The sequence below is a fragment of the Molothrus ater genome, chromosome Z (assembly GCF_012460135.2).
Source record: "Molothrus ater isolate BHLD 08-10-18 breed brown headed cowbird chromosome Z, BPBGC_Mater_1.1, whole genome shotgun sequence".
Classification (NCBI taxonomy): domain Eukaryota; kingdom Metazoa; phylum Chordata; class Aves; order Passeriformes; family Icteridae; genus Molothrus; species Molothrus ater.
Genome location: NC_050511.2, coordinates 31,281,177 through 31,308,177, shown reverse-complemented (window position 1 = coordinate 31,308,177; position 27,001 = coordinate 31,281,177). Strand labels below are relative to the sequence as shown.

Sequence of the window (27,001 nt, the reverse complement as noted above, 5' to 3'; positions counted from 1 at the left end):
ATAGTAGTATCCACAGTATCCTCCAGATGGAGAAGATTAAGCATTCATATCTCATCTTTTCCAACTGAATCCAACAACTTTTGGAAAGAAATGTCATTCTTTCACATTCATCCACATATGGCTTGATACCTATGTAAATCTCTTCTTAATGTACATGTCAAGAAAGAGCTCAACTAATTTTATGAGGTATGGGAAATATTTGTTTCAGGCCATGAAAAAATGTAACCCTTTTCTTAACTTAAAAATGTGTGTGTGCATGTGTGTGCATACATATGTGTATATTCCATGCACAACTTGTAGCACAGCTGGGGAAATTTGTTCAGTTTTCAATAGGAGCAACATATGGTCTTTATAAATTGTATAAGAAATATTTTGAATAAATAATTGTTGTGACTTATGCCACATAAACAAATAAAGGAATTTAAATTAAAAAGATAAATCTATGCATGGGATATAAAGCTGAAAATCTTACTATCCGTATTGCTATTTTTGTTCTTGTAAGTGCTTCTAGGTCCTTGGATTTCTTTCAACTATATAAAATCTGAATTTACTCCCAGAGCTCCACTTCTTAACTAGGGCAGTTTAAAAACTAAACAAGGATTGAGTCAGTTAATTAATTTAAATGAGATTACAAATCAGAAACACATTACGTAATGTTGATTTAATTACCATTTTTTATTTACCTAATTAAAATACTCTGAAGGAAAGTTAACTGTCTTGACAATGGCCAGTTGGGTGACTTGGCGGAGTCAGATCTGCCGATAAAAGAGCAGGTGAAGCAGGGAGCCTGCCATGACCTGTTGGGCTCTGATGCCCCAGCCCATCACACACCATCTCAGTGCCAGCCCACGTGGAACTGGCATTGCCCCGACAAGCCCAGGCGTGGGGATGCTCCTCCAGTGGCAGAGATGTGGGGTTTCACACAGCCACAGGCAAGCTTCTCTGGGCTGGGAGGGCACAGGGGCATGTGGGGAAATGGGTCAGCTGATGGCTTAATAGCTCTTGCTGTGTTCAAAGCAAACAAGTTTAAACTGAATTGGAAACTGAGTGCAGCTTCTGCTGGCTATCCTGACCAGCTGCCAGCAGAAGTGCCTCCATGGGCTGAGCCCTGAAGGCTTTGTGGAGTGACTTGCCTGCTTGGACTAAAGCCTAGGTACCAACACCAAGAGACAGCTCAGCTTTCTGGGGTGAGTAGTCAGCTCTGCTTTTTGCTGCCTTTTTTGGGTAGGTGACGGTTAAACAGCAGCACTCTTCTGACGTAAAGAGCCTAAGTCACTCTTACAGCTCCTGGTGCAACACATGGGCGCTGATGACGCCTGGCTGCAAGGATTACCACATCCAGCCTTCAGGGTAGCTTCTGCTGTTTCACTGGTCTCCTGAGAGGTCCCAACCATGCCTCCTGGGTCCCTTTTCTATGCTTCTCATCTACCACCAGTTGTATGAATATGAAGCACAATAAAAATGTATAGGACTAGCTCTTTGTGTAGTTACCCAGTGCAATAGCAGAGCTGTGTTGTAAACACAGAGGAAGTCCTTGCAGAATAAGCGTAGTAGAACAATGTTTTTAAAAGAAGTCACTGATTCAGTGTTGTGGATGTTTCCAGTCTGGGTGTCATGAACACATATTGCTAACAAGTATATACTGTTGGGAGAGATGCAAGGGCAAACATGCCTTTCTCACAGTGAAGCCCTACTTGTTTTTTAAGGTGCTGCTTTCTCCTTCTGTAACTGTGCTGCATACCATATATCTTCAGGGACATATAATCATGGAATCCTTTAGGTTGAAAAAGACCTTTAAATCTTGAAGTCCAACTGTAAACTAACTTTGCCAAATCCACCCTTAAACTATGCTCCTAATTGTCACATCTCTAGGTCTGTGAAATTCCTTCATGGAAGGTGACCTTCTGACTTCCCTGGGTGGCTGATTCCAATGGCTGGCCACCTTTTGGTGAAGAATTTTTCCCTAGTGTCAAAATTAAACCTCCCTACGTGCAATTTTAGGCTGTTTCCTCTTGTTTTATTGATTGGTACATGGGAGAAGAGACTGTCCCCACCTGGTTACAACCTCCTGTGAACCTCCTGCAGAGGGCAATAATGTTCAGCCTCCTTTTCTCCAGGCTAAACAATGTCAGTTCCCTCAGAACTCCTAACAGGACTTGTGTTCTACCAAACAAATTGGTGGTGGTGAACATTTTATCAGAAGACCTCACAGAGCCAAAATTTTCTGCAGAAGTATTTGAATTAAGTGTAATGATCTCTGAAGATGTGAAAAATAAATCCCCCCTCAAGTTAACACACTTATGAAAACAAGGGTGACACTAGAATTTCCATGTTTGTAGCAGCCTTTCAGTGGATGCTATCCACTTTTCAGTGGATAATGCATTAAACCACTTTTACCTGTTCTATCACAAGAATTGGTGTGAATAATGCTATTAAAATAGTACAGATGGTCTCTATTGTCCAATGGAGAAAGACTACACTAAGAAAGACACTGCTTTTCAAAATGAAATTGTTACAATTGTTTGGGAAATTTGTCAAACCAATCAGTTGCTTTGTCAAGGTAAAATAGTGTAGGCAGTAAAAGGTAGTTATGTAGTAAAATTAGAGTAATAATAAGTCAAGGTAATGATTCAAAGTTCAGGGATAAATTAGTTATCTCTTTGTTTTTATGGATTTTTGCGGCTCATGTTATTTGCTTTGGAGAAGAGGAAGATGTCTTACTTTTCTTTGCTGTGGATGTTCTGAGAGACTTTGAGTGATCAAGAACTGATTAGACAGGGGCTGAGATGGAAGACATTCCGAGGTCTCTACCACACTATGGTAACCTGTGATCTTGTGATTTTCAGGGGTACAACATTTGTGTCAAGTGATGTCAGATGGCAAAGTAATCCTGACATTCTGGAAGGTTGTTGTGATTCTTGTTCATGATAGTGACTCTGTCAGATGTCAAGTGCTGTATATGAATGAGAAAGTTTGGACAATGTCATACATGGTTTGGTGATGGCCACATCTCTGTGGTTCCTTATCCCTCACACCAAAATCAGAGACTATCAAAGAACAAGGATGTATTTACCTGGTGGTGAATGATTAAATTAGTGTCGATCAGCTGAGATCAGCTGAGGCTGATTAAAGGCTGTCCTCATAGCCTGTGGCAAATAGAAATGTGTTCACTGAAACCACTGAGCAAGTTCATTTCATTACTGTGATGCCTGTAGACAATCTACTTATTTCCCCAAGACATGGCTTTAGAAAATATTTTTAGATTTTAACAGATTCTGCTGCTACTTGTTTTCAGTGCCTTTGGTATTATGCTCTAACAGAGAGCCTTAAAACCAAAATTTCTTGTACAGGATGGGGCATAAGGAAGGTATAGCAGCTTACTTTTTAAAGAGAGTATCATATCAACTGAAAAGTGAAAGGTTAGGTTACTGAGGTGAGCAGTACTAAAACTCCTTCAAGAAGCTGGTGAGCAACAATGTGACTTGCTTGGCTTTGCTGGCATGGGTGTCCTTCCTGCTTGTCAAAGACAATGTGGTTCAAAGGGTGAGAGCATCTCATCCTTTGCTAAATGGACTTTAAGGATACAGCTTTTTAAAATTTTCCTCTGTCTTATGTGTGGGAACTCAGCTAAGACTTTTCCTAGTGTACCACAGGGAAAATGGAAGCTTATTTTTTCACTTGAAGCAGGCCTCAGCAGTCAGTCTTAACTCTGGCTGCACTGGGAGTTACCTGCACTCACAGATGCTCATTGTGATCAACTCCTGGAAATGAAAACATAGGAAAAAAATTAAGTATTAAATATATGTCAGCTTCTTGTCTCATCCTTTCACACAGTTTCCTAGAGGCAAGAGTAATTTGATATAAAGTTTGAATGCCTTGGAGATAGCTGTGCTAAATCATGATAAGTTATACATAAAGGGCATCAGGGTTACATGACCTGTTAAAAGTAAAGTCTGGCTTGAGCCTGTTTCATATTAGTTGTTCATCCATGGGGCAATAAGTTATCAAAGATAAGTTTTATCAGTCAGCACCAAGAAGAACAGAGTAGAAGATGTGCTACTGTAGCTGTGAGGTGCACATGAAAGCCATTTTGGGGAAATGGTATGTGTAGGAGACATTTTACTCCCTATCAACCACTACAACAACAACAACAGCAACAACAAAAATAAGGGAACTTACAGTTGGGAGCTAGCTAAATGAAAATTATGAAAATTTCAGTTTCATTGCATAAACATGATGGGATTTGATTTTCTTCTTGTTGTGTATTTTTTCATCCAGCTTCTAGCTTATGAAGTTGCTTGGGTTTTCTTTTGGTGGTTTGATTTCTTTTGCTTTTGGTTGTTGTGTAGTTTTTTTTATTTTTTTAATTTTTTTTAATGTGTAAGAGTTATTTGCTGGGACAATTGAATGCAAGTCCTGCTAGACAGACAGTGAATTTGTTTTATGTCTTTCTCCATCTCCCCTTCCTGGAAGAAAGGGCTCATGTTGTTAATTAGTGGTCTTGTACAGATGAGGACAAAGAAAGATTTAAAGTGTCTTAACAAGTCTTTTACTTCTGTAGCTTCTGTGGCTTCCCAAAAATGGCTCTTACTCCCTCTTTTAGAACAACATTGCTCCAATGTAGCTGTTCATTCAGTGTTCTGTTTATATGAAGTTATATAATTTAATCCTATAATGACCATGATTCTTTTGTACTTTGCAAAGCTGTTTGCATCCAATCAAAACAGAAGAGTGCTTTGTAATCACTGACATTGGTAAAAGAATTGAATCATCACAGGCTATCTCAAGTCTGTGTCTTTCATCTTGAGGATCAGATGCTTCTCTGTGTTTTAAGTGCAGAGTTCCATAGCTTGATGCTCTCATACAGAATAAAAGTCTTTGATTTTTCAACTGCATTTAGTGAAGGCTTAGATAAGTTTCTTCTCATATTCTTCCTCAGTATTCTCAAAATCTCATTGAGATCTCAAAAAACACAGATTGAGAATCAATACATAAAAGCCATGATTACTGAGTAGTTAACAAAACCCAAAGCTAAGGCTGACTGGAAAATTATAATAAATAGCCAACTGCTTATCCCTACAATTAGAAAATTCTTTGCTAAATTTCTTACTATAATAACAATTATTCAAACTGCCATTTATCTTTAAATCCTGAATACAGAAACTAGAAGTAAAGGCAAATTTCTGTGCAAGACCTGAAAAATTATTTCACTTTGTCCTTTTTTAAAATTAATTTTAGCAGGAGAAAACTTCAAAAGTTATTTTCTGGTAGGTCTCATTAATTCAGTTTCAAATCTTTGTGATCCTGAAGCTGTTGTTCAACTTTATTGGTTTTATCTACTACCAAAATGACAGTTCATTTAGCCACATATCTGCTGTAGTTTTACACTCGGACCATTGCTGTGTAAAATTAATCCTCTCTTATAATTTGAATTTAAATAGTGGTATGTAAGGTTTGCAGAGTCAAAGAATGTCTGTTAGAGGAACATTCTAATTCACACGGGAAAAAGGATTCTCCACAAATTGGTCCATATGTGGAGAAACATTAGACTCTTATCAGTTCTTGTAGCTGATTTAGTTTTCAAATTACCTTGATTTAATTATATTAAGGAAAGTATCACATCATGCAAAGGAACAGACTGAATGGCTGCATACTGTGCTGCACAATGGGACACCTGAGAGTACCCAGGTGCCAAGCCATGGTAAGGGCAGAATCCAACTCATAGTCTTGCCCTTCATGTTTCCTGCCCAAGGCTGAAGAAGATAAATGAAATTTCATGGGAAATTCCCTATTCAATGTGCATTTTATTATGCACAAGAGTGATTTAATTCAGTATTGGAAAAGTTAATTGTTTTTTTTTAACAACATTTGAACTGTGTTTCACGTGTGCCTTGGAATTCCAATACTCAGGTAGCTACCCAGATATATAAATTTTGGGATAACTGCCATTAAGATCAGCTTAGTAGAACCTGAGCTGTGAAAAGGATTTCCATCTCAGTTAAAATCTTCTGTAGAATCAAGCTTGTGCTAACTTAAAGAGTTTGAGAGACATGTGAGTCAAGCCATGTTTACGAAGATGCATAATGGGTAGCAACAGAATTCAATGAACTTCTTGTAGCAGGTAGAGCGAATCTCTCATTCTAAGATGTGGAGTACATCAGCTATAAGAAGTAGTAATGGTAATTTAAGGAAAAATATTTGTTGATAGGCATTTTCTTCTTTTCTATAATATTTTTTCTTTAATTTGGGCACTGTAAGCAGCAATGCATTCAACAACTCTACATCCATCTGGAATTCATTTGGTGGTAGCAGTTTCTATGGTGCTATGATGCAATCTTTTGGTGATCTTACGCTATTAATAGCACCACTACATTTAAGAAAATTGTTATTTTTTATTCAGACTCTAAAACAGCTCCAAAACCAGCCTGTATGTGGAAAAAATGGTGGTGCCTAATTTATTTTCTTCTTCTCTGCATTTTTTGTTTTTTATATCTTTGTTAGTTTCTTGCAGTGGAGCAGGGTTTTGTTGTATTATTGATGTGGGAATACAGTGAAAAGTAGATGTTTTTAAGAGAAACTGTTTTTATGAATAAGGATATAATTTATTATTTAGTGTATTAACATGAAATTACATTCTCCTCTTGATTCAATAGGTGCATGTATGGTGCATGTAGGTGCATGTAGGTGCAAAAGAACACAGTTTGAATTCTACAGCATTTGAGTTTTGTTAGTTTTTACATTACATAATCTTAATTTCACAACAGCAGTTCTCACGGGCTAGGAGCACAAAGACCATATTGTATTTAAACAGACTGTCATATCCTCATTGCAGTCATGAGTCTGTGGAAGCAATGTAGGCCTTTGTGCTTTAAGAAAAAGCTAAGGCAAAAGGCCTCATCACTGCAAGCACCACTAATTGCCTGATACAGTGTGTCTCTCTGGTCATTGAATGAGAAGAAGTTACCTCTGCTTTGCTCATTATGCAATATTATATTTGGGGGATGGTGGGAAAGGTAATGAAAAGGTACCCTTGTAAATGTGCTTACAACTTAAGTATTTAACTGAATGACTCTCTTGTCCTTATTCAGTGATCTACAAGTTCCTCTTATGAGGATCATTGCATCTTTCACAATGTTTCTACCTCTGCATAAAATAGCTTACAGGTAGAGTGTTTGTTCAATAATGCGTCACATAGAAAGTCAGGGAAATGACCTTTAAAGAATAAAGTAAAGCATTAGTTTAATAGTTAATAGAGGGTATTAAAAGATTGTGAGATACTTGCAAAACAAATTATTAAAACATTTCTTTCATTTCTTTATAGATTCTGGACAACCAGGAAGTCCAAGCCACAATGATCCTGCCAAGAATCCACCAGGTAAATATAAGTTCCAGAACACGTGCATCTAACATTGTTTGAGAACAATGATACTACTGATAATGCCTAAAGAGAGTTTAATTAGTCAGCAACCTATCTTGCACTGGTAAAATAATCAGGATAAATTGTGATACTTTAGTTCCTCTAAACTAGCAGTGCCTTAATTGCTATTTCATCAACATTAATTTTATCTAAGGAGTTTTTCTTTCATCTCATGCTTTTTAGCATTTTCTAAGTGGGGATGGGCAAGGAAGTGGGAGTAAAGAAACAAGATCCCAAATAACTTTATTTTTATAAAAGTCTTCCAATGCTACTAGTTTTCTTTCATCTCAGGCAAAAGAAAATTGACCTATGCTTAAACTCTGTGACTACACTACCAGCTTTTTTACTTTTCATATGTGCTTTATAAAATAAAAATGTGTTAATTTAAAATTATTTTTTGGCATCAGCTCAGAGCAGTCTTTGAACATGTTAATGCATCATGGCTAGTGACACTTGATATTCCTTTGAGAGAGATGTTAGTGTAAATGGTCCTTTCAAGGATTCTTTTAAAATAAAAACACAGGAGAAAATCAAACCCAAGTTTTGCCATTCCAGTCTGTTTAGACAAAAGGTTCCTTGAATTTTTATGAGCCTATCCTTCTAATCAATTGGGCTGTACTAGTAAATCTTGTAAACCTTTGCCATGTTATGAATTTTATCAGACTAAGACAAACAATTGTGACAGACACACTATCACTTCTAAATGACCAAGAAGTGACTCTACCCACCATCATCACATCGTGTCTTCTCATTTTAGCTCTCAGAAGATGTGTATATTTGAAACAAGCTGCAACTGACTCAGTTTGATCTTCCAAATAAGAAATGAACCATATTCTGACCAGGACGTAATTTTGTGTTGCTGGGCAGCTAACATATACATGGATATTTTCTGGATCTGTTACAACATTAGGATAAACAGTCTGCTTTGTGGTTGTACCATTTTGTAATATGTATATCATCAAAGAATTCTCTATTTGTGAAATATGTCATGTGTATTGCCTGTGAATATCCAAAAGTGGGAGAACCATCAAAGATTGTTATATATAAAGTCATATTCCTGTAAAGTAAACCCCAGATATGTATACTTGAAGATAGCAGATGTACTTTAGAGGTAAGAGGACAGAACAAGTCAAATAACATCATTCTAAGCTCTAATGCAAGCGATTTTTTTTCTTTAAGGGATCATGCAGGCGTGTTATCAGTTCCAGTTGGAGATTTTGATGCTATTTCTTTCCAAACTGTGTGGGATTTTGAGAATGAAATTTTATTTTTCTACTAAATACATGCCCACATTATGTAGAATAGTGGTTTAAAAATCCAAAGAAGCAAATTGACTCAAAATAAATATGAAAAGTTTCTCTGTGGATAATTACTGTTTTTGAAACTTGGACCATTTAACCATAGAAAATTTATTTGCTTTTAGAACATCCCTGTAAGTGCAAGAAAAGCCAAGCACATTACCTTACCCCTTCTGATTTTGAAGGACTTTTTTGTACCTTCTGGGTTTGGGAAGCTGAAGGCAGAGTCAACTCTCCTTCAACATGTTTTAAAATTCTGGTTTTGAAGTGCCATTTAGCATTTGGAGTAGGAAGGTAGCAATACGTATTTTACTAGTGAGGATCACACCCTATAGTGATTCCAGTCCCTCCGGCCCTCAGCCTTAACTCCACTAAGGAGTAGTCTTGTTGCCAGTAAGAGCCTTGGGGAGGCAGCAGACAAGCTGCAGAGGCTTTCTTGTGGGCAGACTTACGGGTCAAGATGTAATGTTTGACAAACTCCACTGTCTCAGAATGTGAAGGGACGTAGAAAGCAGATAAATCTGAAACATCATGAAACTTTCTGCTTAAAATATGCTTAAATATGCTTAAAATAATAATTTCTCATGATTTGGAGTCACTGCAGCCAGTATTATCCCTTTGTCTGCTGCCAAGTGGGGACAGAAAATATAAGCTGTGCCTTGGTTCCCTTGAAACCCTTCATTTAAGCAGAGACAGAAGGATAATTGAATGTCATCTGTTGGAGGATGACCTTCTAGCTTTGTTCAGCTTCCCTGTGTAATACTGTTTTGGAGTTAAACTGGCAAGGTGAAAGTGCTGTGGTTTGTGGCATTGGAGAATACAGGACTTCTGGGGCTGTGCAGGAGAATGAGAAGGAATTGCATGCCATTCAGCTTCTCTGGGAAAAGCACTACTGTGCTATTCTTTCTTACTAAACTTCACACGATTCTTATTATTAGAGCCAGACAGTCACTTCTGTCAGAACCCTGGGGTATATCCACTCTGAGGTTTGTTTTTAGCCCCCAGCCAGGAGTATGTGGATTGGTAGTGCCAGGAGGGTTGTTCTTCTAGCATGTTTTGTTCTAGTGCCTGTATGTCAAGGAGCCAGGTTGCTGGCAAGGGCTGTGTGCTGCTAGCTTTTGGATGCCACCACTTTCATAAGGATACTGCCAAAGAAGAGGTTGCTGGAAACTGAGTGGTAGTTGGCAAAGCCGTTGGTGCTAAGAGTGGTTTTTTCCTAGGTTTGGCGAGACTGTTGCATTCTTTAGGGTGTCTGGTAATTTGCTGTCCTAACAACAAGTTGGAGAGAGGGTAGTGTCACTTGCCAAACAAAAGAACATGAAGAGCATTTGTTGGAATTCTTTACAATATGTTCCTAATATTTTGATAGCTCGATGCAGTGATAAGACCTGTGGTATAGCTTGTGGTGATAGTGGGATGTAGCTTTTGTGGCTACATCCAGGGGTATCCTCCTCTAAGTTTTATTTTTAGATAACTTTGAATTATTTTTTAAATAAAATATATTATTAAATATATATTTGTATTAGCATAAATACATTTTTATAAAGGTTTAATCTTGTTTTTCAGAGGGCTGGATTGTAAATTTTGCTTCTCTGCAGGTACTATTAAATAAGTTCCAGACAGATAGGTGAGCAGAATTGAACTGAGAGAGGAGAAAAATCTGAACACTACTGTTGTCCGCATCAGCCTTCAAGTTCCTGATATCTAAAAGTTTGTGCTGTGCTAGCACAGTCCTAATTATTAAAAGTTTACATTATTTAAAAGAGAGAATGGACATGACAAGGGCCCCAGTGAGGGTGTCTGAACAGATAAAGGCACACCTGATTAGAAATATGAAAATGCCCGTATTTTTGCACACAAAAAACAAACATCAGCAAGCCACCAAAACCCAAACATAATCAAAGTACTTCAGGCCTGTCTTGTTTCTTACTTTGTGCTCAGAATGTTCTGAGCTATAGCTGAAGCAGTCTGTTAAAGGTAACCTAGTATGGCAGTTTCAGTCTAACGCTGCATCATTATTTGCTCCCTCCAAGTTCCATAGGTCTTTTGTACAGTTTAAGAAAATCCAAAAAATAAGTCTTCACTAGTGTATCTGGAAATATAGACAGTGGTGTGGCAGAATATGTACTGAAGACAGAAGATGTCCTCTTTTAGTAAATTAATCTCTTAAGCATGAGAAAATTATGAGGGTGGGTAAAAAGAGAAAAATATCTAGAACTGTAATCAGGCTAATGATATTGACCCCAACCATAACAATATGGTCTTCAACGATACAGTCCTTACTAGCCAGTTCTTCTAGGTGAGGATTTTCTAGATTTTACTTTGCTTTATTATTCTGTCCCTTTCTGCCTGCTGGCCACAATGACTTGATATTAATAAGACTTCTTGCCATTTGCCCTTGGTTTGAGGTTGCTGCTTGGCAGATTTGATTTATACATCAGCATTAACACGACTGTGTCCAGTTGTTACTGTGTTGCTCAAATCTTTAAAGACAGCCTTTATAAGCAACTAAAACAGGAGTAAAAAGTAGCAATATTGATAGAGTTAAACACCATGTGGATAGGACAGGGAGGAGACTCTGTGAAGATAATTTAAAATCAATTTTTAATGGGTGCCTTCTATATTTTGGAGCCATTTTTGTCCAGCAATGGGAAATACAAAAGATAGCTTTTCAGAAAGTGCAAAGAAAACCTAGCTATCCTGACACACACAGGTATGAGCCTTTTTGGTGAGGGAAGATGAATGTGTTCAGATTTTTCCTTTTATCCAAGCAGACGAGTTTGGGTTACTAGAGCTAAGTTTCCTAGCAAGTGGCAAACATTAGGTTTTTTATTTGTTTTGACTTTTTTCTTGATACAATTTACTCAATTTTAGCTGGTTTAAAAAATATTTGCATAAATTTTTATGACTGTAAGATCATTCAGAATGCAGAGAACTCAGGTTTGAGCTTTTGTGCTAATAAATATTAAATTATTTATATGGGATAACACTTCTAGATGAAGATATGGACAAACTGTCTCTGTCTCTTTGCCTTTCATTACACCCCATTGGTTTCCTTCTTTCTTTCACAATAACCCAGGATACGTTGTTAGGGAATTTGCCTAGAGATAAAATCCTTAATCTGAATGAGGTATAGGTAGTTGAAGCCACATCCTCACTGTACTGGAATTGTTTTTCCTCTTCTATTTTCCCTAGAAAATTTATTTTAGGAACGACTTCCAAAGAAGACCTGAGTGAAATCTCCAACTCTGAAGTTCGTTTTGTTTTGTTTTATTTGTTTTTTAGTTAAAGAAGGCGTTGCCAAAACCCTTGCAATGAGCCTCACCTATCTCTCAGTATGCAAATCTGTCTTGCAGCTGTAGAGCCCCAAAGGCTTTCCTTGCACTTTCATATGGCCTAGTAGCCATTGGGTGAACATTTTTTTGGATCAAGCCCTTAGAAGTGTGTAATAAATTTGACTACATATTTCTGTTTCGGATAGAAGTATTTTAATATTAAGTTTTAGAATTTGTAGTTTCAGAAATAACCTCTGAAGAGGAACATGGTCTCAACCTTTCCACCCTTTTGGAAATGCAATACACAAATGTCTTTGAGTTTTGAGTGTCTCAGACTACAGATGCTTTCATTATTTTATTCTATTGCAAGCTACCCTCTTGTGGGTGGAGAATTAGCCCCATAATTAATTGGAATAGAAGAGATATTCCCTGGCCTCATCATTGTAAGCAGCTTTTCTTGTGGAAGCAATGATGACATAGTAGCAGTATAGGGAATTCCAGCAGAATTGTATCTAAATAAACAAATATCCACCTCTTTTTCAGCATGGAAGTAGATATCCTGAAATGCTTGCTGTTTCTCATATGCTTGTAGCTGTGCCATCTCAGATAGTGATCTTCAAATAAAACAGGGTTGGGTTTGGTCAGATCTTGATTTTCTGTGAAGTTCTCTCTTTCCCAAATGTTCTATGAACTAGCAATGTCAGAGGTTGAGAGATGATACTTTTCTTTATCAGCTTCCCAGCAGTGAGCTGGGAGGGGGTTAGGTGGGGCATTCTGAGGTCAGTGCCCAGCTGCACAGATTGCACAGCCCTGCTTTCCAAAAGAAAGAGTTTTTGGTCTTTTGGGATGGTTTGGAATTTGGTGCGGGCAATTACTACTGTCTGCAGGTTCAGGATTTCTTTTACATTCTTGTTTGCACTGGCTGTCCTTTATGAAACTGCTGTGTGAGTAAGAGATGCTGTGATCAATTCTCCTGTTGATTCAGATGCTGTTGTGTTCAATGGTGGATGTGATGGTTTTACTTCAAAGCATGCGCAGAGAAAGAATTTACTAAAAACTCTTATGTTATCAGCTAGAATTCCAGAAACCTCCTTTGGCATCAGAAAATTCCCTTTTGGTACCTACTAGTCCTATAGCTGTTAGAAAGCGGTTCCCCCAACTTTTTCTTAAGTCTTGGCTATAGTTTTGGTATATCCTGAGACCCTCTGGAACAGAAAGCAATATGTATATGTGTTACTTACCCTTTCTGTTTCTTGCTAGGTTTCAGTGCAACTCACTTCATGAATTCTAGCCATGGATTTCAGAATCAATTAAACGTGGTTTTTACTTCTTCAAATTAATGCAACACAGATGACTATTGTTCTGTCTATAATTTTGAGGATGTCAAATATCTCATTTGTTTCTGAAAATGGTACATTTGGCTTTTCAGTTCCTAATTGTGTTAAAAGTTCAGTGGAGTCAGGGGGTCTTTTTGCAAGTTTTTTTCCTGTCCCACTTACAACATTATTGCAACTTTTAGGGGAAAAGAGCCCAAACCAAGCTGTGGGCATGCTACATGACTGCAGAAGGTTGTGTGACAACAAAAATAGCCTCATTCTCTAGGTAGACATTAGTTCAATTGTTTCAATGATATCATCACTGAAATCTTTATCACTATTTGGCAAATATTATCCACCCATATCAGTCTTTAAGATATTCTGTTTTGCTAGCAACTTGTTTCTGGTACTGTTTTTCAGGCACTGGTTTCAAAATGCATGCAGTAACTAGAAAACCAACTGTATGTCTGCTGACTGTGTTTTGACTTATGAACAATGTGAGACTAATTTTTCACTACCACTTCTGACTGTAAATAATATCTGTACAAAGCTGTAGCTAGCAGCATTACCCTGCATAACTTAAAGTTTATGTCTGCTTTAAACCAGAGTTTTCAGCCTTTCTTCTCACGGTAGCTCCTGATGTTTGTGTATTTTTCTTATTGCTAGTAAGTCTATTTGCTATTCTATAATTCCTCTTTCTAAAGATCCATAAATAAAAGTATATTAATAAAAAATTGTTTCCGGTACTGGTTGGGTCCTCACCCTTCTTTTATAAGTTGCTCAAAACCAAGGCAGTATCAATGAGAAAACTATATTTATAATCATACCAGGAAACAGTTTTATGGTTAGGTGGTAGCCAATATGCAGCAGAACATAAACAGGCATTCTATTCATAAAAGCACAATTAAATCAGAAGACATAAAAAGATCGGTTAAAAAATTTCAAAGCTAAACGTCACTAGTAAGCTTTTAAGTAATGTGAGAACAAGCTTGTTAAGGAATTGTTTCAGCAAACTGAAATTTTTCAGTCAGTTGAAACTATATTTCCTCCTCCTTCCCAACCCTTTAAGTTTCTGCATTGTTAGAACAGTTAAAAGCTGCACGTGTAACTCATCTCTTCAAGGAAGAGTACAAGGCATAGTGCAGAAATAGAGTGGGAGAGGTGCAAGGAGTAGGGCGGTAACTTCTACAGCAGTTGGAGGCATTGCTGCAGGTTTCTCCCTTTACTGACTGTATATGGGAGCTTGATCAGAACTGCTGCTTGGCTTAACCTGTTCTTTCATTGTTGATGCCACTGGCTTGGCCATTGTGGAATTGTATGGAAAGTATATTTTTCATGAGTGATTTTTCTTTAAAAAAGATAAGGAGAGAAAGATTTTATAGTCTCCATGTACAAAAACTAGGCAAAAATGTAAAAAATCCACTCTTGTGTATGTGTTTTGGAAGTTACTGACTCTCTGTACAAGATCTCACTATGGCGGTTTTGTCAGACATTCTCCTTTTGTAGAAATCAGATTTTTAAGAATAATGACAATTAGTAACATGCATTTCAGAGTGCCATCTCTCAGGCAGGATGAGTTTTATTAAAAAACAATATTCAATGCTTTCGTTAGGTTTGAATGATAAAGACAGCAGTGTTACAATGACTATCAAATGATACAGTAAATTGTCTGTGAGGAATACAATAGACATATCAAGTGCATTAATGTCTGTACTGAACAGATCAGAAACACACACCAAGAGTGCTAATTTAAGGCTCTTTTACGTATTAATATAAACAGTGCATTAGGAAGGGGCAATCAAAAAACCCAGTAAGGCCTATATTGTATGAAGTATATTGATATAAACTACATATTTTTGTCTTGCATGAAGTGTAATAATGTGAATACAAATGTTAACTCTTACTCAGTGGTGTGATCAGCTTCATTAGGTAAAAGGCAGTATCTCACATCATAAACAGAAAATGTCCTATAATGCTTAGCTTCTGCATACAGAAAATGTCCTATACTACTTAGCTTCTGCATGTTAAGAGTTTTGTTCTTTAACCTCTGTGTTACATAGAATGTGTTTCCACAACAAATTACAGCAATTTGATGGCACAGAATATTTTCCTCTTGTACAGTTGGGAGCCAAGTAACAGTTGTGTAACACACTCATTGCAGGTGATCTTCATAACTAGGTGAAACTTTTGAAGTTCACTGGTATTGGACCTTAACATGCGCCCAGAGTCAGTGGTGGAGTCCACCTTTCCTGTCAGAACATAAAGCTCAGGATGAAGTTTCTCAGTGCTATGACACTGATTGTTTATTTTTGCATTAATTCTTTCATAATAATTTGTCACAATACATAGAGAAAAAATTCAAGTTGTATTTTCATGTTGATTGAGATTGAAAGTAGCTTCAATTTCCCTTTCTTTCCTTATGCTAGCCAAAGCATTTGCATATATCTGTGAATGTCATTATTTTTGGCCATTTCAAGGCAGGAGTGAAAAAGACATGTCCCATCATTCAACAATACATCCTTTTGTGAGGGGATGAGAGATGGTGGTACCACTTGATGGTAAAATACTTTTCCTGCTCCCATGTCATTATCACAAGGAGAGAAACACTGTATTGCTCTTTATATTATGTATGTATTCTCAATATTGCCAGTGAGAAAAACTAGGAATCCATGAGAGTAGACAGAAGATTAAACATATATGTCTGGGTGTGTATGCATGAACACATGTAAACATCTGTGTTCTTGCATATAAAATCAAACATAGGCTTTTTCTTCTTTTAATATGAGTGTTGCATCTTGTTCTTACTATAATGATAGCTTGATTAATTTACACTTGGCTGGAGCTTCTCTCAAGTTAGTCTTGAATGAGAGACGTTGTGCTTCAAAGTAGTTGTGCTTGGATAAACAGCAGAGAAGTTCAGTCATGTCTCATTACCAGTTTCAGAGCTGGCTGCATGGTTGTACACTGGCTTTATGCCACACTTCACTTATGAGCCAACTAAAATCAAGAAACCACTTTCCCTTTGGAAATCTCCCTTCCATGTAGTACTTTAGATTGTTCCTGCTGGAGGAAATAAGCAGAGAAGAGAAAGATTGCCACTGCTTGAGGAATTATACTAGGATTCATCCAGCTTGCCTGATCTTAGATTAAAAAACAATAACTGAGGAGGAAAGGAAAAGCAAAAATTTACTGTTTGCATTTTTTTATTATATGGGTATACCAAGTTCTGTCAAATAAAGAAGTACATGTTTCAGAAGCTATGTAATGTTTTCATCCACACAAAAAACATGGAGGAACAGTGGAAGAGAATGCATAAAATTAAGGGGAAATCTTTCAGTTCTTAGACACTGCAGATGGCAATATCCAGGTGAAGGATGGTAAGAGAGGAAAAAGTAATGGATATGGAGAAAATCTGTTTAAAATTAGAGACAGAGAAATATGAAAGGAAGAGAATTAAAAAGGGAGGGAGACCTGAAGAGCTACTAGAGGGAATAAAGACATGCAGGAATAGTGTATGAAGTGACATTGACTGGGAGATGAGAAGACGACTGCAATGGCAGAACACTGTTCGGGATGATCCCACAGGCCTACAGTGCTCTGTACACCCGTGGTGCTTGGTCATGGGATGGTTCTCAGCTGGGAAAGACTGAGAGCATAGCAGAGATGTTGGGAAATGTGCTTGGTCAGATGGGTTCCTATTCTTTCAGCTAATGCTCTCTGATGCACTGTTTATACCTTTACTGGTAAATAATACCAGGGGCGCTGGATGAGGCAGCTCTGTTAGACTAGTAAGCAGGGAAAACCACTCTTTTTATCTCTTCCCTCTTTTTGACCCTGGAAAGTGAGTAGAGGTTTCTCCAGATATACCTAGGACAGACCTCTCAGGTAGTGGGTACTGCTTTTGTAGTTACTTTTCTGATTATAGTGGCCATGTTTTTGCTAAATCACTTGAAGATAAAAGCAACAATTTCCAAAAGAAATCCAAAGAGAATAGTACCAAACCACTGTTTTCTAAATCAATAGGTATTCCAGTATTTTTGTTTATTTGTTTTGTTAGTTAAAATATCTAGAATACTTTTGCTCCTTCAAACATTGGGAAGAGCAAGTTGGAAGTTTATTTCCAAAAGAAAAAAATGATGTTTATTCAGAAAAGAGACTAGAGTAACCACAGTAAGAAATTCTTAGTGCACAGCCTTACATGAAAAGAAATTAAAAAGTAAGACTTTTGAAGCAGCAATGTGCACCAAGTATAGATCTAAATACTTTTGTTTGTAAATGCTTGTTATTATTACCTATAAAAGGCCATGATGCTATGCAATCTCAAATTCACTAATACAGCTTTTGCATGTGAGGCTTCCACAGAAAAATGGGTTTCTTGGCTCTCTTTGCATAATGTTACTAGTTACACTGCTGAGATAAGTCTTATCAGCTGCTGTTTCACAGCAATACTTCAACTTATGCTTGAATTTCACATCAGAGAAAGTATATCAAATACATTTATCTCAGAATAAGTGAATACAGGCCAAAATAATAATATGTGTTTTCTTAAACATAGGTTTCTAGATATACAATTCAGCATCTGTATAAAATATACCCCACTGAATAGCTCAGCTGCTTTGTTCAGTTCCTGTTTTTCTAGTAGATAATGACTTGTTAATGCAGGCTGTACTGCAAAGTCACAATCAACAAGGTGAGAGTTAAGTAAAAATCTCTTTGGCAGAAACATGCAAGGACAGGACTGCTCTGTGAGGATATTGCTTATCCAGCTGATACTGGTTGTAGTTCAATAGTAGCTTAAATTTCCAGATACTAGTAAAAGAAACTAGCTTTCAGACACTTTTCAGATGGATAGCTAGGGACTAAGTATATTGCTTGTTAGTTTTCATATTCTTTTAAAAAATTGCTCTATCACAGATCCTTAAGACTTTTTTGCACTTTTTTTACCCTCAGTTTCAACTCACATTAGATCCTGTGATCAGCTTTGGATGCACTTTGATCTTGTGTTATTGTTCTGTGGCTCTGTTAACACCATTGTTAGCTAGTGTATAAATCTATCTATAGTTATTTATTAATCTTATCATTATACTGACTATGGTTCTGTGGTCTTTTTCAGTGTACCTTGAGGACAGTTTTGTGAAATCTGGAGTGTTCAACGTGTCAGAACTTGTGAGGGTGTCAAGAAGTAAGTTAACATTTGTGTTTAATTGTTTCCAAAGCCTCCTATAATCAAGTGAAGGTTTCTTCCTTGAACTTTTTTCTCCACAAGACATAAGATGCATAGGAAATGCCTATAACCATGCACAATTTTGATATATTTTACCACAGTATTACAGTCCATCTTGCACATGTTTGTAATAAAACAAATAGGTCTTCTATCTCTTTGATATTTAAAGGTGGAATCAATTTGTTATATCTCCCTCTGCACACCTAGTGGTCTGATGTTTCAATAAAATTACCATATGTAGCAAAACCTTCCATTGTTAGACTTAACAGTTTTTTAAGGATGCCCTACACATCCTTGGGTATTGCTAAAAGATCAGATTATTCCTTTAGGTTTGTTTTTCATTTGCAACTGTTAAAAATCACAGTATGAATATAAAGGATGACCAATAATGTATAAAATCTTTGTGTTTCTTTTAGTCTTAGCATTGGCTGTAACTGAATTTCTAATTACATTGTCTTGTTTTGCCATCAGAAATATTACACAAATGAACATGTAAAAATCTTCATAAATATTAAATATAAAAGTACAGGTGAAGCTTTGACTGCAGAATGAAAAACCAAAAAGAATAGAAGGTTTCTTTTGTTGACATCTAACAGTTGCTAGAATAGTATAGCATAAAACGTGTCCATATTTTCATTTTGCATTGCTTCCTGACCCTTTCTTTTCTCCCTTTACTATCAACCCTATTAAAGTATTTCTCCCAAGACTTCATTAGGAAGTAAAGAAGAATAGTTGAAAGTTGTAGAAGTGTAGAAGTGTCCACAGTGATGATACAACATTGTAAAGACTGAATGATCCAGAAAAATCACTTTTCTGGTGAGGTGAGGAAAAAGTAAAAGAGGCTTCCAAAATTTCTAAAATGTCTGTCCATATTTTGCACAGGTATTAACTTACGCAGGGTCAAGGTCCTTGAAGAATTTAATTAACTTTCTGAGGCTTCAGAGGCATGGGTTATTTAATTTTCTGTGGTCAGAAATTAATATTCAACAACTGAAATTTTGTTAAATCCTTCAGCAAAACAGTGAGCATTGCAATCCTGCAATGCTAAGACATATTCTTTCTTGTGCCTGCTGAAGATATGATTTTGCTGTTTTAGAAGGCTGAGGATGTGTGAATTATAGCTTTCTTTTTGTTGTCAGGTGGTTAAGTACGTTTTAAAGTATAAGGCCATTCAGGTTAAAAAAGAAACAATATTTTAATTGTGCTATGAAACTGTGCATTATGGAGCTGTTATACATGATATAATTCTAATAATAAGCATTAAAGGATGTGGTTTCTGTGGGATTTCTTACCATGCATTTGTTTAACCTCAAGCCGCAACAAAGTTGTACTTAAACTGTCAGGAAAAATACAAACCTTCAAATACATTACACAATGTGCAATTATTCTTTTAAGTGCCAAAGGTAGTTAAAATGCACAATGCACAGACAATGAACAAAGGTAAATACACCACAATATGTAATACATAATTTATTCTTGAATTACCAGAGTCTGTGTGGTACACAGACCCTATAAGGAGGTGAAGGTAACACTGACTGTGTGTGCAAATGCATGTAGGTGCACACATGCAAAGCAGAATACGTGGCACTGGGCAAAAGAAAAAGAAGGCAGAAAACCAGGCTGTCAACATAGCAGGCTATTTTTAATACAGCAGATTTAATATTAAGGAAAAGGAATTAGTGTTTATCCATGTTTCTTATTTCCATTTTTTCAGTTCTTTAATAAGTAATACTAGCTGCCCTCATAAACCTGGCCTCATTCATTATAGTCCTTGAGGTTTGTATTATCTTTTCCATATTGGTGATTCCATGTTATCTCTTATAAAATAAATGTATTCTGTCTGCACAACTGCTAAGTTAATACTACAGAAGACAATTCCCTTTTTAGATACATAATCATTGATGCAACTTGTCTGTGCTTGGTTTCCACAAGAGGCAGAAAATTAGGTCCTTGTAGTAACATCCTGATATTTTTCCAAGTGTTAAAAAAGAAAAGATAGCTAAAAAGATAGAAGATTATCTCTGACTTCTTATGATGATGTGTTTTTCAGCACCCATAACCCAAGGAAGTGGAGTAAACTTCCCAATTGGAGATCTTCCGAGCCAGCCATATTACCATGATATGAATTCGGGTGTAAACCTACAGAGATCCTTGTCCTCTCCACCAAGCAGGTAAAAACTTGAAATAAGTGCTAATGTGAACCATGTTTAATAGTGTAGGACAAGCAATTCACAAATCCTGTCAACAGTCAACTGCTTTGTTAATTTCCTCTGATTTTGTGAGGCTAGCTACTTATGTATGTCGCCATAATCTCTGTACAGACTTGTAAATTATAAATTTTGTCATTTGAAATGTTGTCATTGTTGCCTGCCGTCTTGCATGACATTGAAGATGGTGGAAGCTTTTTTCAGGGTTTGAAGTGCGCACTAAATCGTTTTGCCAGGAGGACAGCTACACATCCACAAAGTGCTGCTGAGCTGCAGGAAGATCTAGCACTTGGGAGAATGCTGGCAGGGCTCAGAGTGGTTGCAGGCAGAAGGGCTGTCTTTCAGGGCTCCCTCCCTCTTGGACCTCCGTCTTGCAAGATATGTTTGGACAGATACTGTTTCCTCTAGAAAACGTCTTAGGACAGGTATATAAAGACGTTTTCATCCATAACAGCCCAGCTCATGCAACTATGTTTCATGCCTCGATTCTTCAGGCAGCATTTCCCAACAGGATGGAAAGAAGGACGAGCATGTGAGATAGTTACAGGTTAATTTTTCTCAAGAGTCTCCCTTTGCCTGCTACAGGCGATTTAATCTGAGGGACTGATTTCCCCCTTGTTCAACATGCTCCCTTCTCTCATCTCTGAGAAAAAGGTCTCATTTCCTCCCTTAGAACAGCTAGTGGGCCCATGAATGTAGGGCTGTGCCCTTCTGTGCCCTCCTCCTGACTACCAGATCATGTAGTGTCTGTCAGACCCCTAGGGCCCCTTGGTTTTCTGAAACTGCCTGCTATACCATGAAATCACAAGCACTACAGGAGCTGTCATTGCCCCACATTTCTGCACCCCAGTCAGTCAGGAAGTGTCTGCACAATCGGACAGGACTTAATAGGACTATCAGGGCACTGAGGTATTCTTCCACCAGCACTTGATTCTTCTGAGTTATTTTGCTCATGTTTCCATATTTCATTCTATCATATTTTCAGCTTGGCAGTACACCAAATACATTTTAGAAATTGATGGATTAATTAGAATAGATGGATTAATTATCATACTGTAGCAATAGCAGTTGTAGTAGTAGTGTAGCAGTAGTAGTAGTAGTAGTAGTAGTAGTAGCAGTAGCAGTAGTAGTAGCAGCAGTAATAATAATAATAATAATAATAATAATAATAATAATAATAATAATAATAATAATACCACCACACCATTAAAACCTTATTCTTGTTTTCTTTGGCAGTCAGTAAAAACAGGTTCAGTATATATTGCTATGAAGAAACTTCACTTTCCTTCACTGTTTTGAAGTTCTGCCTCATTTTATATGGTGTGATTTGAAATATGGGCCTTTTGTTGTTTTTCATTAAACTAGTCAAAAATGAAAAGTGTTTGTTTCAAACTAGCCCTCTTTGAAAAGTTTGGGAGTTTGACCTGATGAAATGCAGTAAAGTATATTTTTTCCTTATTACCACATTCAAAAAAGTTCCTGTTCTACCTTGGCATTATTGGTAACACTTTCCAGTGACTTGCTTCACTTAATGGTTCTTGCATAGAGTTTAGTACCTTCATGACACAATGAAGGTAGTCCTGTGGTCTTTGGTAGGCTACAGGAACTGGTTTATTGTTCCATGAAATGCTGTGGACTGTTATGTTACCCATTCATGCCATCTTTGAAATATTTAGTTGTGTGAATAACGCAAGTGCATACCTGCATCATGTATTATTAACATTGCCTGTGCAAGGTAATGTAGGTTGTAATATCCAGGGTTTTGGGGGGCTTTTTTGGCTTTGGAGTTTATATACCACTGCTAGATGAATATTATATTCACTGACAAATCTCACAATTCTTCAACAGCAAAAGACCCAAAACTATCTCCATAGATGAAAATATGGAGCCAAGCCCCACAGGAGACTTCTATCCTTCTCCAAATTCACCAGCTGCAGGAAGCAGGACATGGCATGAAAGAGATCAAGGTGAGTAGCATGGAGTTATTTTACCTTGAATTATGCTCAAATATAGGCATTTCATTGCGGCAATAAAATGATGGCTTTTTAGAAGAATCTTTACTCTGTGTGGAGTATGTATTTGCTGGTTTTGTAAATGTATTTAAAACAAACAGGATATTGTATTAACAACCAACATAAACAACATTATTATTATTTACACAACAGCATAATAATAATAGTAATGATAATGATAACGATAATGATAATGATGATAATAATAATAATAATAGTAATAATATTTTTCTATCTGGTGATAGCATTATTGTTTGAAAAGACATGTGACAAACGAGGTACTTGATATTGTCTGTGCCGTGATCATCCCAGTAGAATTTGGAGTCCAGTGCTTTCAGAAATCAAAAGATCTCCTTAATATGATTGCTAAAACATAAGACTACACCATTTCTTTATTACCATGGCATGGACATTTAGTCTCTACCATGTGACTCAGATTAGATCCAATAGGCTCTTTCTGAAAAGCCCACATGTAGCTCTGTGGGACTCTGTCTGAGGGGATTGGTAAGTAGTGGCATGTTCTGGGTTATCCAAAGCAACAAACATGCTTACTGCGGAGAAGAAGAGTGAAATTAATCAAGAGTCAAAAGAGTGAAATCAATTGTCATAACTCTCTCTCATGTTATCTTGATGTTTTATAAACCTAGGTGCCTGTGCAGTCTTTTCCCTCCCCTTTGTTATGTGAGAATGTGTTTAAACTCATATGTTTGAACAGTATTGGTTAATGGATCCTGTGGCTGAGGTACTGCAGCTGTCTGGACGGACTGTGACATGTAAGGCATAGTATGTAAAAGGGAAATAGTTAAAAAGACATGCAGTTCCTTCCTTTGTGAATCTTTCAATAGTTTTCATATCGACTGCTGATCATTGCTCTCAGTTCTTCCACAACTGAGTGACCCTTTGGTCTTACCTCATTTTTATTTTCTTTTAAAGCTTCTTAAAAAAACAACAACAACAAAAGAACCAAACAAAAAAAAAAAACAACAAAAAAACCAAAAAACAAAAACAAACCCAAAAAAAACCCCAAAATAAAAAGACCCCAACAACAACAACAACAAAAAACCAAACAAAAAAACCCCAACTCTTTTTTTCCCCCTGCTAAGTTTCCTATTTCATCTCCATGTGCAAGGAAACATCTGACTGGTATGTCGTTTAGTTGCCAAACTCTCACATTTCTATTATAGTGGGTCTCATTTTAATCTTCTTTCGCCTACCTTTTTATCTGCGTTCTTACCATTAGGCTGTTCTAGGGTTAACTAGTTTTTTTCTTCATAATTTCTTTTGTACATCATTTCTTAGGGAGCCTCTGATATTTATTTTTCCCTGTTTGAAGCATTCACTTTTGTATTTTTTAAAAAGAAGCTTGCCTGTGGTTTTGCATAATCTAATTTAAGAACAGTATAAATAGCAGATCTGCCATCCAGAATCTTCCTCCTTATGCAAAATATTTTTCTCTGTGAATGCTACTTGTTTTGCCATGAAACTTTATTAAAATTCTTCATGAAAGACAGGACCATACCTCAAATTATTTTTTTACTTTCTAGATAAATTATTTTTTATAGTTGTAGGGAAGACATGTATCCCCATTTGTGAAATGTAGTTTTGTCCTGCTGAGTGAGCTGTAGGGGCTTCTGGGAAGTGCTCTGCCAAATAGACTCCTGAGTGCAAGTCCTGCTGACAGAGCCTTTCTCAGGTGATCTTTATAGTTCTTAAGTATCTCAACTGCATTTTAGGTTTCGAATCATTCTGCTTGCAAAGAATTATTTTCCATGAACACTGGATTTGTTTATGTTTGTATGAACTTCATGTTACAGTTACCAGTAGTGAACAATGTTATGATTTAAATTGCTTGAGTGTATTTTCAATGAACCTTTACTTAATTTCTGTGTTATTAGGTAGCTAGACTTCTGGAGTGAAATAGCTTTTAATATGTTCCATAAAACAGGGAACTCCAATATGAGGAAGATAAATGATAGACTTAAATCAGGGTGTTTTGCTTCCTGGAGTTTGCATCCCTCCCTGAATGTCCTGTCCTCCAGCACTAATGAGCTTAGTTAAATTTTACCAGATTCATGTCAGAGAGATAGCCTTCAAGTCACTATTATGGACTTTCTTTTTTCCATCCTTAAGATGTTCTTCCATTGCTGCAGAGGCACAGATACAGCACTGTCCAGTGCAAAAAACATTGTACTGGGGGAAATAGAAGTCTTTTGCCCCAAAAAAGTTATGTTTGCCTCTGATCACTTTCTGAGATTATTTGCTGCTGCAGAAACACCATAAGTAGTAACTGATAAGCAATCCCTACCCTAGGTGCCCAGGCTCAGTGGGAAGTAGTGTGGGGCAGCTCCTGGCATATTTGTTCTGCTGCTAGTTTGTTAGATGCTTGATATCATCTTCATGGCACTGATTTAATCTCTCTGGTGACCAGTGGTATGACTCAAAGGAATGACAGATTAGGTTAAATATTAGGAGAAGGCTCTTCACACAAAGGGTGGTTGGAACAGGCTCCTCAGGGAAGTGGACATAGCTCCAATCTGACAGAGTTCAAGAAGCATTTGGACAGTCCTCACACACACATGGTTCTCGGGGCTGCCCTGTGCAGAGCCAGGAGTAGGACTATGGTGATCCTTTCTTGGTCCTTTCCAGCTCTGGATAGTCTATGATGATTCAATTACTTATATGTATCTGTTTAAAAGCTCCTTTCAGACACAGATGTTGTATCATGATATTGTATTTATGAAAATATATTTTCTGCTTCCATATGCCTGCAAACACAAAGATAATATAAGTAAATTTTGGAGGTGGTTTCTATGCCAGAGATCTCACTTGTGCTATTTCCCTTTTATCTATGTAAATCTGTGTGCTATATGAGGTTAAGATAAATGAAAAAGAAATAGGACTTTTGGGATCACATTTGTGTTTATCCAGTGTCAAGAAGGAATGATCATGTGGCCACATCAGATTGCTTCTTCAGGCAATATCCACAGGTCATCAGCACCAAAAATACAAATCGTTTCACAGTACCCACGAATAAACATGTCTCTGGATATCATGTTTATGGGTAAATAGCTTCTCTACCACGCAAATGCAATTTTAACTTTTCTAAGAGAGACAACATCAGGAATAGTGTTGATACTAAAATATGCCATTGTTAATTTCAGTTTCATTGTCTCAGTTTTGGACTTGACAGAAAGAGATTTTTAACTTCTGAAATGAAAGAGGTTTAGTTTCTTCATTACCGTATCTAAATGTAAAGTATTTTCATAGAAACTGAAATGACATAGTTTTGAAAGACTCTTTTATCATTAAGGCTTTTCACATGTTTATTTAAATATTTCTAAAGTAACAGAAATGTCATAAGTGGTAGTTTGGAACTGGATAGTTGCAGTAAAACAATAACATCTGAAACACATTTGAATAAAATATTTAGGATTTTCCTAGGTGTCTGAGGGGCATTCTAACAGTTTTGATAGAGAGAATGAGACAGAATTAATGGGCAACACAGAAATATACTGAAATTAAAAATAGGACAGAGGAAAATTTTGCAGTAGGGTGAAATGGGTTAGATTAACCTTCCATTGCTTTGAAAAAAAATCATAGTTTAGTACATAAGAAGAGTTTAGGAGAGGAGTGATTTTGTTGTATTCATGATAGGTTTTATAACTTCTCTGTGCAGACATGCATCGTGAGGTTCAGGGACATGAATATAGGAGTACTTGTGGTGTTGCCAGGATGTAGCATTTGTGGATGTAAGAAAAAGAAATCTAGCCTAGTTACAGTAAATATTGCTCATACCAGACTCTGCTTTCAGTTGTAAAACTCCAGACTGTCCTTTTGCTGTTAACTGTCTTCCTGTCATAGTACTTCCAAAAATGTTTTGATAAGATTTCCAGATGTTGTGCTTTATAGTCTGTTTTGGGGGAGCTGTCTCTTTGAAGTTGTAACTCTGGGCAGAAATAAGCAAGCGTACCCTAAAAATAGTAACTTTATAGATGGCATACACTTGGTAAGAAAAAAATCCACAAAGAGTTATGTTACCAATCTGATATAAAAGTATTAGCCTTCTCTAATTAACCCAAATTAACATGAAAATTAAGTTTTAAAATATTTTTATTTATTGAAGTTTGATCTTTGATCCTTATAGAAAAAAAGAAAATCTTATTAAGCCATGATACTGTCCTGGAGATTTGCTCCACTGGCTTGCAAAATAGTTTTTGACTATTTTAAAAATATATGTAACCACAAGAGTATG

The 27,001-nt window shown here is 36.8% G+C and overlaps 1 protein-coding gene across 5 annotated transcripts in view; it reads left to right on the top strand.

The window, feature by feature from the left end:
- NFIB (nuclear factor I B) overlaps positions 1-27,001 on the top strand; it is a 169,999-nt gene that overhangs the window by 90,379 nt on the left and 52,619 nt on the right. For all 5 annotated transcript variants that reach the window (XM_036402809.2, XM_036402807.2, XM_036402806.2 and 2 more), the window contains exons 3-6: positions 7,322-7,375; positions 18,420-18,488; positions 20,581-20,701; positions 22,586-22,704. In XM_036402809.2, the coding sequence (XP_036258702.1) occupies positions 7,322-7,375; positions 18,420-18,488; positions 20,581-20,701; positions 22,586-22,704 (363 nt within the window). The remainder of the gene's footprint in view (positions 1-7,321; positions 7,376-18,419; positions 18,489-20,580; positions 20,702-22,585; positions 22,705-27,001) is intronic.